General features: G+C 51.3%; 1 protein-coding gene and 1 non-coding gene across 6 annotated transcripts in view; both read right to left on the bottom strand.

Annotated features, from left to right (window-relative positions):
* Positions 1-11: 11 nt before the first annotated feature.
* DOCK7 (dedicator of cytokinesis 7) overlaps positions 12-14,430 on the bottom strand; it is a 187,989-nt gene continuing 173,570 nt past the window's right edge. For 3 of the 5 annotated variants that reach the window (XM_055137873.1, XM_055137875.1, XM_055137877.1), the window contains 7 exons: positions 10,097-10,222; positions 7,340-7,429; positions 7,014-7,250; positions 6,170-6,313; positions 5,752-5,858; positions 1,503-1,670; positions 12-445 (listed from right to left, as the gene is read on the bottom strand). In XM_055137873.1, the coding sequence (XP_054993848.1) occupies positions 403-445; positions 1,503-1,670; positions 5,752-5,858; positions 6,170-6,313; positions 7,014-7,250; positions 7,340-7,429; positions 10,097-10,222 (915 nt within the window). In that variant the 3' untranslated portion in view covers positions 12-402. Of the gene's footprint in view, positions 446-1,502; positions 1,671-5,751; positions 5,859-6,169; positions 6,314-7,013; positions 7,251-7,339; positions 7,430-10,096; positions 10,232-14,430 lie in introns of all 5 variants that reach the window. The other 2 variants (XM_055137874.1, XM_055137878.1) reach the window with 1 other exon arrangement.
* On the bottom strand, positions 9,521-9,627 carry LOC129405207 (U6 spliceosomal RNA). The gene has a single exon (XR_008630390.1). It is a non-coding gene; the product is annotated as a U6 spliceosomal RNA (small nuclear RNA).

Raw genomic sequence — 14,430 nt, 5'->3', positions numbered from 1 at the left:
ACTCAGTAAAATTAGTGTAAACGTCCACATATTTAATAGTACCTTTAAAATAACTGCATTACTACATTTAAAATGGTTCCAAAATGATTCTATAAATGATATAAATTAAAAAATACAAACTTAAGGTAAATAACATTAGCTATGTTATAAATAAGGTAAATGTATAGTGTACCTTTGAGTCATTGTGTCTTAAAAAAAGCACAGCATATACCAGCACTTTTGAAACCACAGCCATGATTCTCACGTCAACACGCTATGTGTGGACAGTTTCGGCCTCTGCCTTCTTCAGTGACTATATTAGTGCTACACTCCCCAGAAATCAGTCCCAAGTCTAGTTTTCAGCAGATCTTAACTTCACACTCTGAATACATGGCTCTTTTCAAACGAAGAGAACAAGTGCTTTTAAAGGTCCATTTTGCGTAGGCTCATTCGGCTGAAGGAATCTCTGAGGAGAAAAATGAGAGATTATTTACACGCGCACTTAAACTTTTATTTCCTGCAAGTTATTTTAAAATCTGACATTCACTTTGAAGTCACATGATCATCCTCCTGGTTAACATATATTCTATAAGTCCTACTGTGGGGCCCAAGAGGACAGTAGGTAAGGCACCCAGCATACAGGGGACCCGAGTTTGACACGTGGAACCATACAGGGTCCCCCCAAGCATGGCCAAGAGTGACAGCCCTGAGTACCCTTGGGCTTGCTGCAAAAGTCTACACCTACCACTCTGCCAAGCTCATTTGTCATTTACTCCTCTGGTCATGAGGGACATTGGGGCCTATGGTGAAAAGGGCCCAAGGCCCCCTCCCCCCAAATAGAATAGCTGCTCAAGGGGTCCAGAGAGATAGAACAGCGGGTACAGCATTTGCCTTGCATGTAGCCGACCCAGGTTTGGTTCCCAGCATCCCATATGGTTCCTTAAGTCTGCCAGGAGTGATTCCTGAGTGCAGAGCTGGGGGTGACCCCTGAACACCACCCCAAAACAAACACAAAAACCAAAAAATCCCTACTCGAGCTAGACCTAGGATGGCTGAGTGGAAATTCCGATTTGGCGGCGGTGGTGGTTGGGGCGGGGGTGGGGAACGGGCATGGCTGGAGGCTTCCATGCTCGGGGCCTCTGCGACGAGCCCGGCAGTGCTGAGGGTGGGACTCGGGTCTCCCGGGGCCCAATGTTCAGCCGGTTTCATTTGTCACACAGAACTCAAGGCTTCCAGACACCTCACAGGGGACAAATCTAGGACACCGGCAGGACCGGGGGAGAATCCCCAAGTCAGAAAGTGCGCCAGGGTTTTGGAAGCAGCTCCGGGAGGTGGGGTTTCCACGCGTGCGGCTGCCCTGGCTGTAAGAGCCTCCCAAGTGGGCTGTGCTCACGTTACACAAAGACCTGACTATGTTCCTCCTGACAAGAGGCCGGACGCCAGGGTCACGCAGACAGCGCCCGGTCCCCGCTGGCCGGGGCAGGCACGTTCCTGCACAGAGCAAGGCCTTGGGCAGCACATACCTGTGGCAGGTGATGGGGTGTGCGGCCTTGTACAGCTGGGGGATCTTCCTGTTAATGAGTGGCTGCAGGGCCTCTTTGAGCCGGTGGTAGTTTCTCTCCAGCTCCCTCTGATACTCCTTTTGATCGGGTCCGATCAAGCTCTTATTTTTCCTCAAGGCATCCTCGCACCTGAGAAAAGCCTTGTGTGAGCAAGGGGCTCCTTCCGGGCACCTCGGGGTGGCTTAGGGCAGAGGGCCCTGATCTCAGTCTACTGCCCCCCCTTTAAGAATATAAAAGCACTCACCAACCCCCCCACCCCGCCCCCCCAAACACACCTGAATTCTACCTTAAAGAGCAATCCCATCACTGCCCCTTGGAACATTCCAGCACAGCCCCCAGCCTTGTGGGTGTCACCCACTTCGGCAAACACTCTTAGTGTCACAACCACACACACAAAATAGGTACTGATTTTCCAGGCTGAGAGCAGCGTTTTTATTCAGCTGGATATTAAATATTATCCTCTTGGTCAGACTCACTACCGGGAACAGATAATAAAAGGAGTTTCCTTAAGTTCTAACAACTGTGGGTCAGGGGTGTGGCTCTTATAAAAGGGAATAAAGGGAGTACCTCAGACACCTACAAGTCAAACCTAGAAGTAAATCTGAAATCAATAAGTTAAATCTAAAATTTTAAAATCTAAAAGTGGGGGCCGGAGAGATAGTACAGTGGGTAGGTGCTTGCGTGGCATGAGACCAACCTGGGTTCGACCCCCCCAACACCCCAAATGGTCCCCTAAGCACCGTCAAGAGTGATCCCTGAGTGCAGAGCCCGGAGAGAGCCCTGAGCATCACCAGATGTGACCCCAAACCAACACCCCAGAAAAGGAAAAAAAAAACCACCAAAAAGCTGAAAGCGAAATAAAAAGCAAAGTGGGTTTCTTTAAGATCATCCAGCAGCTGTGGCTCAGCGGTGCAGCACTGGCCCTGTGTAGGCGAGGCCCTGGGTGTGAGCCCCCAGCACAGATGCCCCTCAGAAAGCTGCGGTCCCCTTCAAAGGTTACCACGCTTCATAGCAGAAACGCCACGGTCCGGGGGAGTGGACAGACGGGAATTCCCAGCCCAGAACACGCCACGATGACGAAGAAATAAAGGCTTCCTGAGGCCGACCCCATCAGACAGGCCTCCCAAGGAAGGCCAGAGCAGCCGGACACAGACGGGACAGAAGCAGACACAGTCCTGAGATGCCGAGGGCCGAGTGACAGACCAGGGCCAGGGCGCTTGCCTTGCCCGTGGCGGGCTCCTGTTTGATCCCCCGCACCACATGTGGTCCTCCGAGAACCCAGAGGAGCGACCCCTGAGCACCGTCACACAATCCCCAAACGGAAACAACGCGAAACCTCGGGAAGGTGGAAGGCCCAGAAGATGGCCCCCGGGCCTTGCATGAGTCCGACACGGGGGTTCTGCTCGTCCCACTCCTGTCCTTTCTGTAGACTCAGTGCACTTCTGTGCACAGGCGTCGGGCACTGGGGCTGAACCACTGGGGTGAAATCCAGTCGCCCAGGAAGCTGTGCCAAGACAGCAGGGGAGAGTGCCCTGGGGACTGCGGTGGGTCTGAAGTGTAACAGGACACAGATGTGACGGCAGGATGGTGTGCGCAGCCACACAGTGGGCCAGCAGACAGCTCTGGGCTCCAGGGGTCAGGGGCGGGGGGAGGGGGAGTCTTCCTGGGCGGTGTGGCCCCTGGTTGGGAGCGGGGCTGCAAACTCTCCACTGTCTGTGAGTCCCACAGCCTGGGCGGGAGGCTGGCCCTGGGCTCAGGGGGGCCCAGGCAGGGAGGTGACCCGCCTGCATTCCAGACCAGGTGGGTGAAAGGCTGTGGCCTGCGTGAGCCAATGACCAAGACCGTCCCCTTCCGTCCCCTCCCCCCCCAGCACCATCGGAGTGCAGCCGTTGACTCGGAGGCAGAGAGGAGACAGACCAGGGAGGAGGAAGGGCCGGTTCCGGGGCACACGGAGCCCCACTCTCAGCACTGGTGGGACTGGGTCCCGGGGAGGCTGCGCCAGACAGCACTGCTGTGTCTGCCGTGGGCGGATGTGACCCAAACCCAAACCCAGGGGCCCTGTGTGGAGCTGGTGGAGGTGAACCCCTAAAGGGCTACCCCAGCCTGCGCAAAACCTGACCTTCACCCCTCACCCCTGCAGCGCGTGGACACGAAGAGTGGAGGAGTCCACGGAAATGAACGAAGACAAGAGCCCGGAAAGGTCCCCCAAGCCCCCGAGAGCAGCATCACGTCTCGGATGAGGACTTCAGAGGGACCCGAAAGAATCAAGGCAGCAAGCCGCCAGCGGAGACAGAGAACGTACGAGAAAACGGCAAAGAGGAGTCCCTGAGCTGAGGAGCACGGAAGGAACGTGGGAAAACCCACTGTTGAACTCAGAGGCTCAGGCACAGAAGACAGGGAACCAGTCAGGGAGCCGCGGAGTAAGACACAGGGAACCACCCGGGGCAAAGCACGGAGAGACGCGGAGACACGGCGGCTCTGGCATGACTGCACAGGGCTGAACAGACGCTGTGCCTGCGGAAGGCCCAGGGTCCATCACTGGTCCTGACCAGTCCCCTGAATCCTGCCCGGCAATGATCCTCCAGCACCGAGCCAAGCACAGTCACGGAGCACGCTGGGTGTGGTCAGAAACCAAGGACAGAGGACAAGGGCCAGAGAGTACATAGCTTCACGGACTGTGCCCCGCTGGCGTGCAGGAGGCCTGGCTGGTGCCCAGGGCACCACCAGGAGTGACCTCTGCGGACACACCTGCCAGTCGCCTCCAAGCACTGCTGGGTGTGGCCCCCCAAACAGACACGAAATGGAGGCAGTATCAGAGAATGATGGGGTGACCCAGTGAGAGGAAAGAGAATGGGGAAAGGGCGGCTGGCCCAGGAAACATCATTGCGGAGGATGTAGGCGTCACAGGTCTAGATCCAGGAAGCTCAAAAAGTTCTACAATAAGACAAACCTCAGGAGATGAACTCCAAGGCACACTGTAACTAAAATGACAGAAGTCGAAGACGGCGCCAGAGCCCAGAGAGAGAGCCGTGGTCAGATGAGAGCAGCAGCACATACAAAGGACGGACGGAATCCCCACGGGACTCCCTCTGTATCTATCAAACGCACCTCTGCGGGCCGGGAGAGAGGGAGTCGGCACGCTCACCGAGCTGGGGGAAGGAGACACCCCCGAGAACCCTCACTTCAGCTGGGTTCGCGTCCCCACGCAGTGGAGTGACACAAGGATTCGTGAACAAACAACAGCCAACCAAGGCCACAGCCACTAGTGGTCTGGGCTGAAACGGCACCGAGGGGAGGGCCCTGGGCTTGTTCACAGCCGACCTGGTTTGATCCTTGGCACCCAGCCCTTGGTCCCCTGAACCGGGTCAAGGAGTAAGTCCTGAGCGCAGAGCCGGGGGGAGCCCTGAGCACTGCCAGGAGTGGCCCCAAAGCAGAGGCAAAAACACCGACTACGGAACAGTCAGAAACTGAAAACCTAAAATGGGGAAAGGAGAGGAATCGTGGCATCGTGGACAAGGCACACGAGGCTCATTTGCTTTGAGTTCAAGTGGGGTGTGTGTGTGTGTGTGTGTGTGTGTGTGTGTGTGTGTGTGTGTGTGTGTGTGTGTGTGTGTGTTTGGGGTGAGGGTGGCAGGGGGTGGGTGAATACACACAGGTATTTTGCTGCCAAGTGCGTAGCTTGTACGTCTCCAAGGAAACTCACACTGAAGGGGCATGATAAAATAGCTCTTGAGTTAAAGAGTCAAATAGGGGGCTGGAGTGACAGCACAGCGGGGAGGGCGTTTGCCTCACACGTGGCCAACCCGGGTTCGAATCCCAGCATCCCATATGGTCCCCTGAGCACCGCCAGGGGTGATTCCTGAGTGCATGAGCCAGGAGTGACCCCTGTGCATCGCCGGGTGTGACCCAAAAAGCAAAAAATAAAATAAGATAAAATAAAATAAAAAAATAAAGAGTTAAATAGGTTCAAGTAAAACAAAATAATCCTGAGTTTTGGCATTGGATGCTTAAAATAAAAAACAGGTGGTCCTCTTGCCAGTGAGGGGGTGTGAACGCATACCAAAGGAATAGTAAGCTTTCTCGGCCTCTTTCTCACTGAGAGAACCGTGTTCCCAGTGGCTTCTCTCTCCAACACTCCCTGCGGCCCTCGGGTCCGACTGAGGCACGGGGCATTTTGGACCAAGTGCTGCACGTCAGAAGCCTGGAGTACCTTTTAGTGAAATCTTTGAAGCAGAGTCGCAGCTTGTTGTGATGTCTGAAGAGCTTGGGATCGCTGGGAATTTCCGAAAGAAACACTTGGGCAACTTCCAAAGGCCCCTATAAAGTAAGGGGGGAAAAACAAAGTGAGTTTTTGTCTTCTTGAAAAATCACAGAATTCAGATTTTTCTTGGCAATGGAGCTGGTTGCACGGAAGTGAAAAGCCATTTTGCTTCCGCCTATATTCAAGCTCTTTAGAGACAGGTTCTAAGAGACACGTTTGTCGTTTCCCCTAAAGCAAAATCTGTATCCTTCGCTCTGCCAGGGAGTTAGTGGGGAACCGTTACTGGCTGAGGAGCGGGCCCGTGCTTGCGCCACCGCTGCTGTTGGCGGTTCTGGTGTCGCGTTATCTGGGTGCCCCCCCCACCAACCTGGTTCACGGTCGTGCCCACTGAGCCCTGGAGAACCATCTGCAGCATCTTGGGGTCTGCTGGGTCCTGGTGGGTGGCGAAGGCCAACTCCTGCGTCTTTTTCTGCATGTCTTCGATGGCCACCTCAATGGGCGTTAAGATGATCTGGGAGAAAGAACAGTTTATGAGAGGGCAGGGTTTGGGCAGAAAACCATTTCACAAGAGCGACAGAATATCACGGAGAAACATGCGGGGTGGGGAGGCGGCTGGAGTGACAGCACAGGAGGTAGAGCTTTTTTGCCTTGCATGCGGTAGACCCGGGGGTTCGATTCCCATTCCCAGCATCCCACACGGTCCCCGGAGCACCGCTAGGAGATAGGAGTAATCTCTGTGCATTGTTGGGTGTGACCCAAAAAGCAAAAAAAAAAAAAAAAAAAAAAAAAAGAAACACACAGGGGGAATAAAGTAGAGGCAACTTAAGGATTATTATCTCCTAATGAAATACCAAACTCTAAGGGAAAACCAAAATAAGTGCCAGGAACCAGAGAGACAGCACCATGGGTAAGGAGCTAGCCTCACACGCGGCCGGCCAGGGTTCGATCCTCGGTAGCCCGCAGGGTCCTCTGAACACCGTGAGGAGTGATCTCTGAGCACAGAGCCAGGAATAACCCCTGAGCATCACTGGATGTGACTCCCTCCACAACAACCAAACCAAAACAACAACAACAACAGCAGCAGCAACAACAACTCGACCTTTAAATCAGTGGCTGAGGGTCGACTTTAAGGCACACCCCAATGCCAGCAGGGACTCCGAGGAGACGCGGAGGGTGGAGGGCTCCCCGGGGGCGTCTGGGCGAGGACTGACCTCCTCCTTGTGGGTGACGTTGACTCTGGTCTTGATGTAGGGGAAGGCGTGCGACGTGGTCAGGATGGTCTTGCGCTTGAACTGCTCGTGCAGCTCCCCGTGGGCGCGGCCGTCCAGCGTGAAGGGCGTGCAGTACATGAAGCGGCGGAGGTTGTAGTTCTTGTCGAAGTACGTGATTCTGTCCTTCATCTCGTACGTGTCGAAGTAGGGCTCCACGTAGGTGATCTGGATGTAGGCCTGCGGGAGGAAGACGCCCCTTATTTTGTGCAGGGGGGGTCCCACACCCGCGGCGCCAGGAGCGGCTGCGAGCAGCTGGTCGACCTTACCTTGTTGGGGTCTAATTTGCACTTGTCCACTGGGTTGGAATCCTTGATGACTTCAACCACGTCCTCTCCAAATCTCTCTCCGTAAAAGCCCTATGAAATATATCAACAAACATGACAAAAAAACCCCACAAAACCCCACATCTTTACACATGAAATCAACACGTAAAATGTAGAGAATTAAAGGAGGTTCCAGGGAGACTCCTGAGCACAATTATGCCATTTAATTGGTTCGTGTCACTATTACAAAACATTGGATTAAGGGCCAGAGAGACAGCACAGTGGGTAACGCTTGCCGTGCACACGGCCAGTTCAATCTCCAAATAGTCCCTGAGGACAGACCCAGGACTAAGCCTTGAACAGCCCTAGGTGTGGCCTTAAAACAACAACAACAAAAAAAACCATGGGGGGGGGCGGGGCAGAGAGATAGTAGAGAGGATAAGGCCTTGCATGTGGTTGAGTGATTGACCCCGGTTTAATTCCTGGCATCCCATATGGTCCCTGAGCACCACCAGGAGTGATCCCTGAGTGCAGAGCCAGGATTCGCCCCTGAGCATCGCTGGGCGTGGCCCAAAACAACAAAAGAATTAGGTTCGCAAAAATTCTATTTCCTCTCTCAAGTGAGCAGGCCTCAGGGGCCAGGAAGATAGTACAGTGGGTAGTCCACTCTCAGGCTGGATCTCAGCATCACCGAGGGCCCCCTGAGCACTGCCGGGAATCACTCCCGAGCACAGAGCCAGGACTATCCCCTGAGAATTGCTGGATAGGGCCCCCCAAACAAAACCACCTCCCTCCCCCCAAACAAAAACAAATCAGTAGGTCTCAGCCTATTTGCATTATTATTTGCATGTACTTGCATTAGATAATAAAAAATTGGGGGAGGAAAAAAAAAGTTGAATCTATCCTATTGAAAATAGAGAATTCCACCACCAGAGGTCCTCAAGGAAATAGAGAATTAGTCCTACAAAACAGGACTAGAAGGCTGAGGCCCAAGAAATTTCTTCACTGACAAGTGCTTACTTCCCCTGAGCTCCCCGGGGCTGACTTCTGGCAAACACAGGCCAGTGAACAAGCACTCTTTCTGTGGGTGATGTAACTCAGTATTTCAGACATTTCAAAGGAAAGCGCTGACCCAGTCCTGTTAAGTGGACAGCTTTCGGACGGGCAAGACTGGGTCAGGTACGCCGTGACTTTTTCTTATGACACCGAGCGGCAGAGACCGTGGCTGGAGCGATGAATAAGGGAAAATGACATCAGGATCTACAAAAAAGGATGAATCTCCACTGCTCTCCTAGAGGAGTGCTTTTTTCTTTTTCTTTTTTTGGCTTGAGTACGTGTGAGAAAGCTGTCTTGAGATTTCCTACGACCGACTGGCTTCATGAAAAGCAAAGCATGACAGTTGAAGTCAGTTAAAGGAGGCTGAAGTCTCATCAGCTGAGCACGCCCACAAGCTTTTTAAAGTCTTACGTGAAAGCAAATCATCTGGGGAATTTACTGAAATAAAGGTCTGGGGCTGGGGTTATGGAGGACCTAAGTCTTGGTTCCTGGCACTGCTAAATTTATCATTACCATTATCATTATTATTATTATTATTTTAGTTTTGGGGCCATACCGGGCGATGCTCCCGGGTTACTCCTGGCTCTGCACTCAGGAATTACTCCTAGAGGTGCTCAGGGAACCATAAGGGATGCCGGGATCAAACCCAGGTTGACTGCATGCAGGGCAAACGCCTTACACACTACTCTCTCTCCAGCCCCCAAATTAAAAAAAGTTTTGATTCAAAATATCTAGTTGAGGGCCTGAGATTCTGCATTTCAAACCACCTGCAGGTAAAGCCAAGATTTCTGCTCATGCCTCACACTTTGAATGACAAGAATGGGAAAGGCTGGAAAGAATAACTACAGAAGAAAAAATTAAAAAGTAAAATAGTAGCCTCACAAATATAAAAAAGCCTAATTTATGCTAAGAAATAAGAAATGATAAAGGTTAAGGAATTCTAAGATGTGTTTTTAGGGTGTGATTTCAAATCTCTAAGTGCTAAAGACGTCTCCCTGGGAATCAGTTAAGTCTAAGAGATAACACATTTGGATCAAAACTTCCTTGGGTGTTTAGTTTTTTTTTTTTTTTTTTTTTTATAGTTTATTTTTAATTAGTGAGTCAACGTGAGGGTACAGTTACAGATTTAAAAATATGGAACGCTTCACGAATTTGCGTGTCATCCTTGCGCAGGGGCCATGCTAATCTTCTCTGTATCGTTCCAATTTTAGTATATGTGCTGCCGAAGCGAGCACTTGGGTGTTTAGTTTTAAGAGGAAGTGCTAGCTATATTTCCCGTGTCTGTTTCCTACAAAACGTAAATAACACTATCCATTTCTATGGAAATCAAAGTAATTTTAAAGGGCATGAGGGGTTCCAAAAAAATGTGTGAAAACAACACAAAAATAAAATCAATATTAATATCTCACTGGTGTTAAATATAAAAAGACTTGAAAGAGTGAAAAAAAATTCAGTATAGACTCTATCAACACCCCCCTCTTTTTCTGAACACAGAAAAGATTGTGTTGAAATGGGGAGAAGGAACCCTCCCATATTACGGAAGGGATCTCCTAAGCAGAATTCCTCTATCAACATTTATACTCTAGAGAGTCATTTACTGAGCAAAAGCTGGCTTAGTAAACTAGACCCGGATCTTAACTTTTTTATTTTTTGATCACACAGAATAAAAACGAAAGATGGTATTTCATGAAGTATAACATTCACCTCCAATCTGTGAGATATCTCTGCCAGTTTGGTTATTGCAGGTTCCTTATAAACAAATTCTTGTTCATCCAAATCTCCAAACTTGGTTCCATAAAAACCAACACGAAAATAAGTGCCAAACATCCGCTTACCATCCTAGGTTTGGGAAAATAAAAGACATATTAGTGCGAAGTCATTTTGTTTTTCACATGGAATTTAGATCATATAAAATTCCTACAGTACTGCACAGTCACAATATTTTACTTATCAAAGGAAGATGAAATAATCTTCCTTTATTATTATTATTATTCTTTCTAGCACAACATTACATGATTAGGGTTTTTTTTTTTTTTTTTGCTTTTTGGGTCACACCCAGCGATGCTCAGGGGTTACTCCTGGCTCTGCACTCAGGAATTACTCCTGGCGGTGCTCAGGGGACCATATGGGATGCTGGGGATCGAACCCGGGTCGGCCGCGTGCAAAGCAAACGCCCTACCCGCTGTGCTATCGCTCCGGCCCCCCATGATTAGGATTTTTACCAAGTCACATAGGGTGTTTTCCAAAGTTCACACCTAGTGACCACCTTCCACTGGTCTGGAGTAAATCATACCTTTACAACAAATTATTTCCCTATTTTCAAGAAAAGATGCTTCAAATAACATGACCTGTGTCTTATCTGCCGGGACACTAGTGCGTGCTGAATGAAGTCCAAAGTTGGGAACAACACTAGCATCTGGAGCTAGCACTAGCCTGTGCATGATCTCTTTCCACACAACCTCAACCACACGAGTTAAGAGTCACACATGGCACCCAGCAGAAGCAGGTGATCAGGAAACATCCGGGCCACTCGGATGCACTCAAGTGATGAGTTACGAGCATCCTTCTGCCAGTGAAAACCTTTCTAGGTGGAAGGGGAACTGAAAATGGGGTAGAGAGGAAAGACATGTAGGAAAGAGGAAAAGAGAAAAAAAAATGGGGCGAAGCTGGTTTCTCTAGTCTCCAAGCCACACTCTGCAAACATAACCACACACTCAGGAGCGAAGGTCGCTGGCGAAAGCAGATTCGGATGCTAGTGTTTATTCACTCCACCCACACACTTGTTCCTGTGTACTCCTGAGAATACTGTACAAAGATGTTGCAGAAGGATTTTGTGGCCTGTAAATAACCTCTGAATTCTAAGCTTTCTCTGATCTATATTTTCCCCTATTTTGAGTCCTGACTTGGAAGTCAAATAGGCACGTAAAACAAGCCTTAAACGTCACAGCTGATCAAGCAAACTGGGAAACTGTGATATATGTTTTTGTTTTTTGGTCTGTTTAGTTACACCCGGCGACGCTGAGGGCTTATTCCTGATGGTGTTTGGGGGACCATATGGGATACCGGGGTTCAAACCCAGGTCGGCTGCGTGCAAAGCAAATGCCCTATTGCTGTCCTGTTGCTCCGGCTGGATTCTTAAGCTACTTTTTTTTTTTTTTAAACAAGCAAGGCAAGTACTTTACTGATGAGCTATATCCCTGCCCTTAATTTATTAGTGGTTGGGGGGGGGCCCTCCATTTGCTTATGGGCCACACCTAGTGGTGCTCAGGGGCGGTCTTGTGGACAATGTGATGCCAAGGACTAAACCCAGTATCCCTCTGGCTCTCAATGTATCAGGTTTGCTTGTTTGTTGTTGTTGTTATTTTTTTTCCTTTTTGGGTCACACCTGGCGATGCACAGGGGTTACTCCTGGTTCTACACTCAGGAATTACCCCTGGCGGTGCTCAGGGGACCATATGGGATGCAGGGATTTGAACCCAGGTCGGCCGAGTGCAAGGCAAACGCCCTACCCGCTGTGCTATCTCTCCAGCCCCTTGTTTGTTATTTTGGGGCCACACCTGGCAGTGCTCGGGGCTTGCTCTCCACTCAGGTGTCACTCCTAGCAGTGCTCGGGGATCAGGCGTGGTGCCAGAGATGGAATCCGGGCTGGCGGTCGGCAAGGCTCGGGGCCTGCCCGCCGTACTATCTCTCTGGCCCCATTCATGTACCAGTCTTATAGGGTGAAAAGCTAGCGTGCTTGAACATGTCTACCCCCCACTTCTGTCCCAAAGGAGGAAAATGTTTGTGTTTGGGAGGCCGCGCCCAGTGGCGCTCTGGAGAGACTCCAGATTGGTCGGAGCGGTGTTCCGGGGCCCCTACAGGGGATGGGGGTCGACTTCAGCCTCGTACTTGCACGTGCTCCAGCCCACGCAGCTGGACAGCCTCCGAGGAAGTCAAATTTCACAAAAAAAAAAAAAGTTTTAGGAGGAAAAGAAACTTGAGGTCTCCAGTGAAACTGGATCATAACGTATTTCAAAATTTAATGAAATAATTAGTTTCTCAAGCGAATGAAATTTCCCTGATAGGAAATTCTGATGGAAACCCATCATATAAGTTAATGGAACAATGGCAAGTTTTTGAGAAAATTCATATGCTTTGTGACTAATTAATTTTGGGTTTTGAGTCACACTGAGAGATGCTCAGGGCTTATTCCTGGCTCTGCACTCAGGAATTACTCCTGGCGGTGCTTGAGGGAACATACAGGATTGTGGGGATTGAACTGGGTCGGCTGCGTGCATGGCAAGTGCCCTACCCGCTGTCCTGTCTCCCTGGAACTGTTTGTGGCTTTTTTTTTTTTTAAATAAAAGTGTCATAAACAGTTTTGCATTTCTATTAAAGTTTTTTTTTTCTTTTTGGGTCACACCCGGCAACACACAGGTGTTATTCCTGGCTCTGCACTCAGGAATTACTCCTGGCGGTGCTCAGGGGACCATATGGAATGCTGGGAATCGAACCCGGGTCGGCTGCATGCAAGGCAAACGCCCTACCCACTGTGCTATTGCTCCAGCCCTGGACAGAGGTTTTGAGTTGGGGTTTCTTGACTTTTGCAGGCTGGCATTTTGGTCAGGAGCTAAAGCAGAGTGTGTGTGATGGTGTGCCATGGCTGGTCCCCAGCAAGAGGAAAAGACACACACACACACACACACACACACACATGTAAATACATGTAAATATATAAGAGCTGGATGCCCCAGAGCGAACAGAGCGTGCTGGTGCCGCGCTCTGCCCTGGGGAGCCAGAGGAAGGAGAGGTCTGTTCTGCGGGGAGTCTGATCGCCAAAGAGGTGACACAGTCAGTGTTCTGGCCAAGGGGGTGGGGGACGGAAGGCAGGGACAGTGTGGTGTGAGAGAAAGAGACAGGAAGCCATGAAGCAGGCGGGCCGGACAGACAGCTCAGCGGAGAGGGCCTTGCGCGTGGCAGACCCGGGTTTGATCCCTGGCACCCCAGAGGTCCCCCCTGAGCCCACCAGCAGTGCCCCCTGAGGGCAGGGTCAAGAGAAGGCCCTGAGCACCAACTGGGTGTAGCCCCAAAACTGGAGCAAAAAGAAAGCCATGTGGGGGCCGGAGAGATAGTACAGTGGGCAGGGCGTTTGCCTGGCACACGACTGATCCGGGTTCGATCCCCGGCAACCCACATGGTCCCCCGAGCACTGTCAGGAGTGATTCCTGAGCGCAGGTTCAGGAGTAACCCCTGAGCATCGTGCTGGGTGTGACCCCAAAAGTCACAAATAAATAAAAATAGGAAAGCCACGAAGAGAGAGACCAATCACTCGTCTACTCGTGTCTTTACTAGGTGCCTAGTAGGCGTCGCCAACTGCTCCCGACACCCCTGGGATGGTGAGGGACTCGGAGGGAAGGTGACGGTTGAGCAAAGGCAGGTGGGGTATGAGTCACTCACGAGGCACAGAGGCAGGGCCAGGGCAAAGGTCCTTGGAGGACAGGAAGGAGACCCGGGTGGCACAGCCGCGGGCGAGGCGAGGCCGGAGAGTGTGCGTGCATGGAGCGGGGGCAGAAGTGGGCAGGCAGCACGTTTCGGGGAGTTTCTCTTTCTGGCTCCTGGGTCCCGCTCAGGGTGTCTGGGAACTACTCCCACCTCTGGACTGGGGGGTTTCTCCTGGTGGTGCTCAGGGGACCATGGAGTACCAGGAACTGCGCCCAGGGCCTCCCACACGCTCTGCCGCTGGGCGTCCACTCCCGCCCTTCACGGAGAGCTGGCAGCCCGTTTCCTTCCGGAGTCTTCCAACCTCCTTCCTGAGGATTTCTGTCTATATTTTTCTAGCGTTACCCCCCTTTCTGACAGTGAATTCTCTTTTTTTTTGGGTCACACCTGGCGATGCACAGGGGTTACTCCTGGCTCTGCACTCAGGAATTACCCCTGGCGGTGCTCAGGGGACCATATGGGATGCTGGGATTTGAACCCGGGTCGGCCGCGTGCAAGGCAAATGCCCTACCCGCTGTGCTATCGCTCCAGCCCCCTCTGACAGTGAATTGTATGGTTCC

Source organism: Sorex araneus, chromosome 5, assembly GCF_027595985.1.
Source record: "Sorex araneus isolate mSorAra2 chromosome 5, mSorAra2.pri, whole genome shotgun sequence".
NCBI lineage: Eukaryota > Metazoa > Chordata > Mammalia > Eulipotyphla > Soricidae > Sorex > Sorex araneus.
This window is presented reverse-complemented; position numbering and strand designations above follow the sequence as displayed.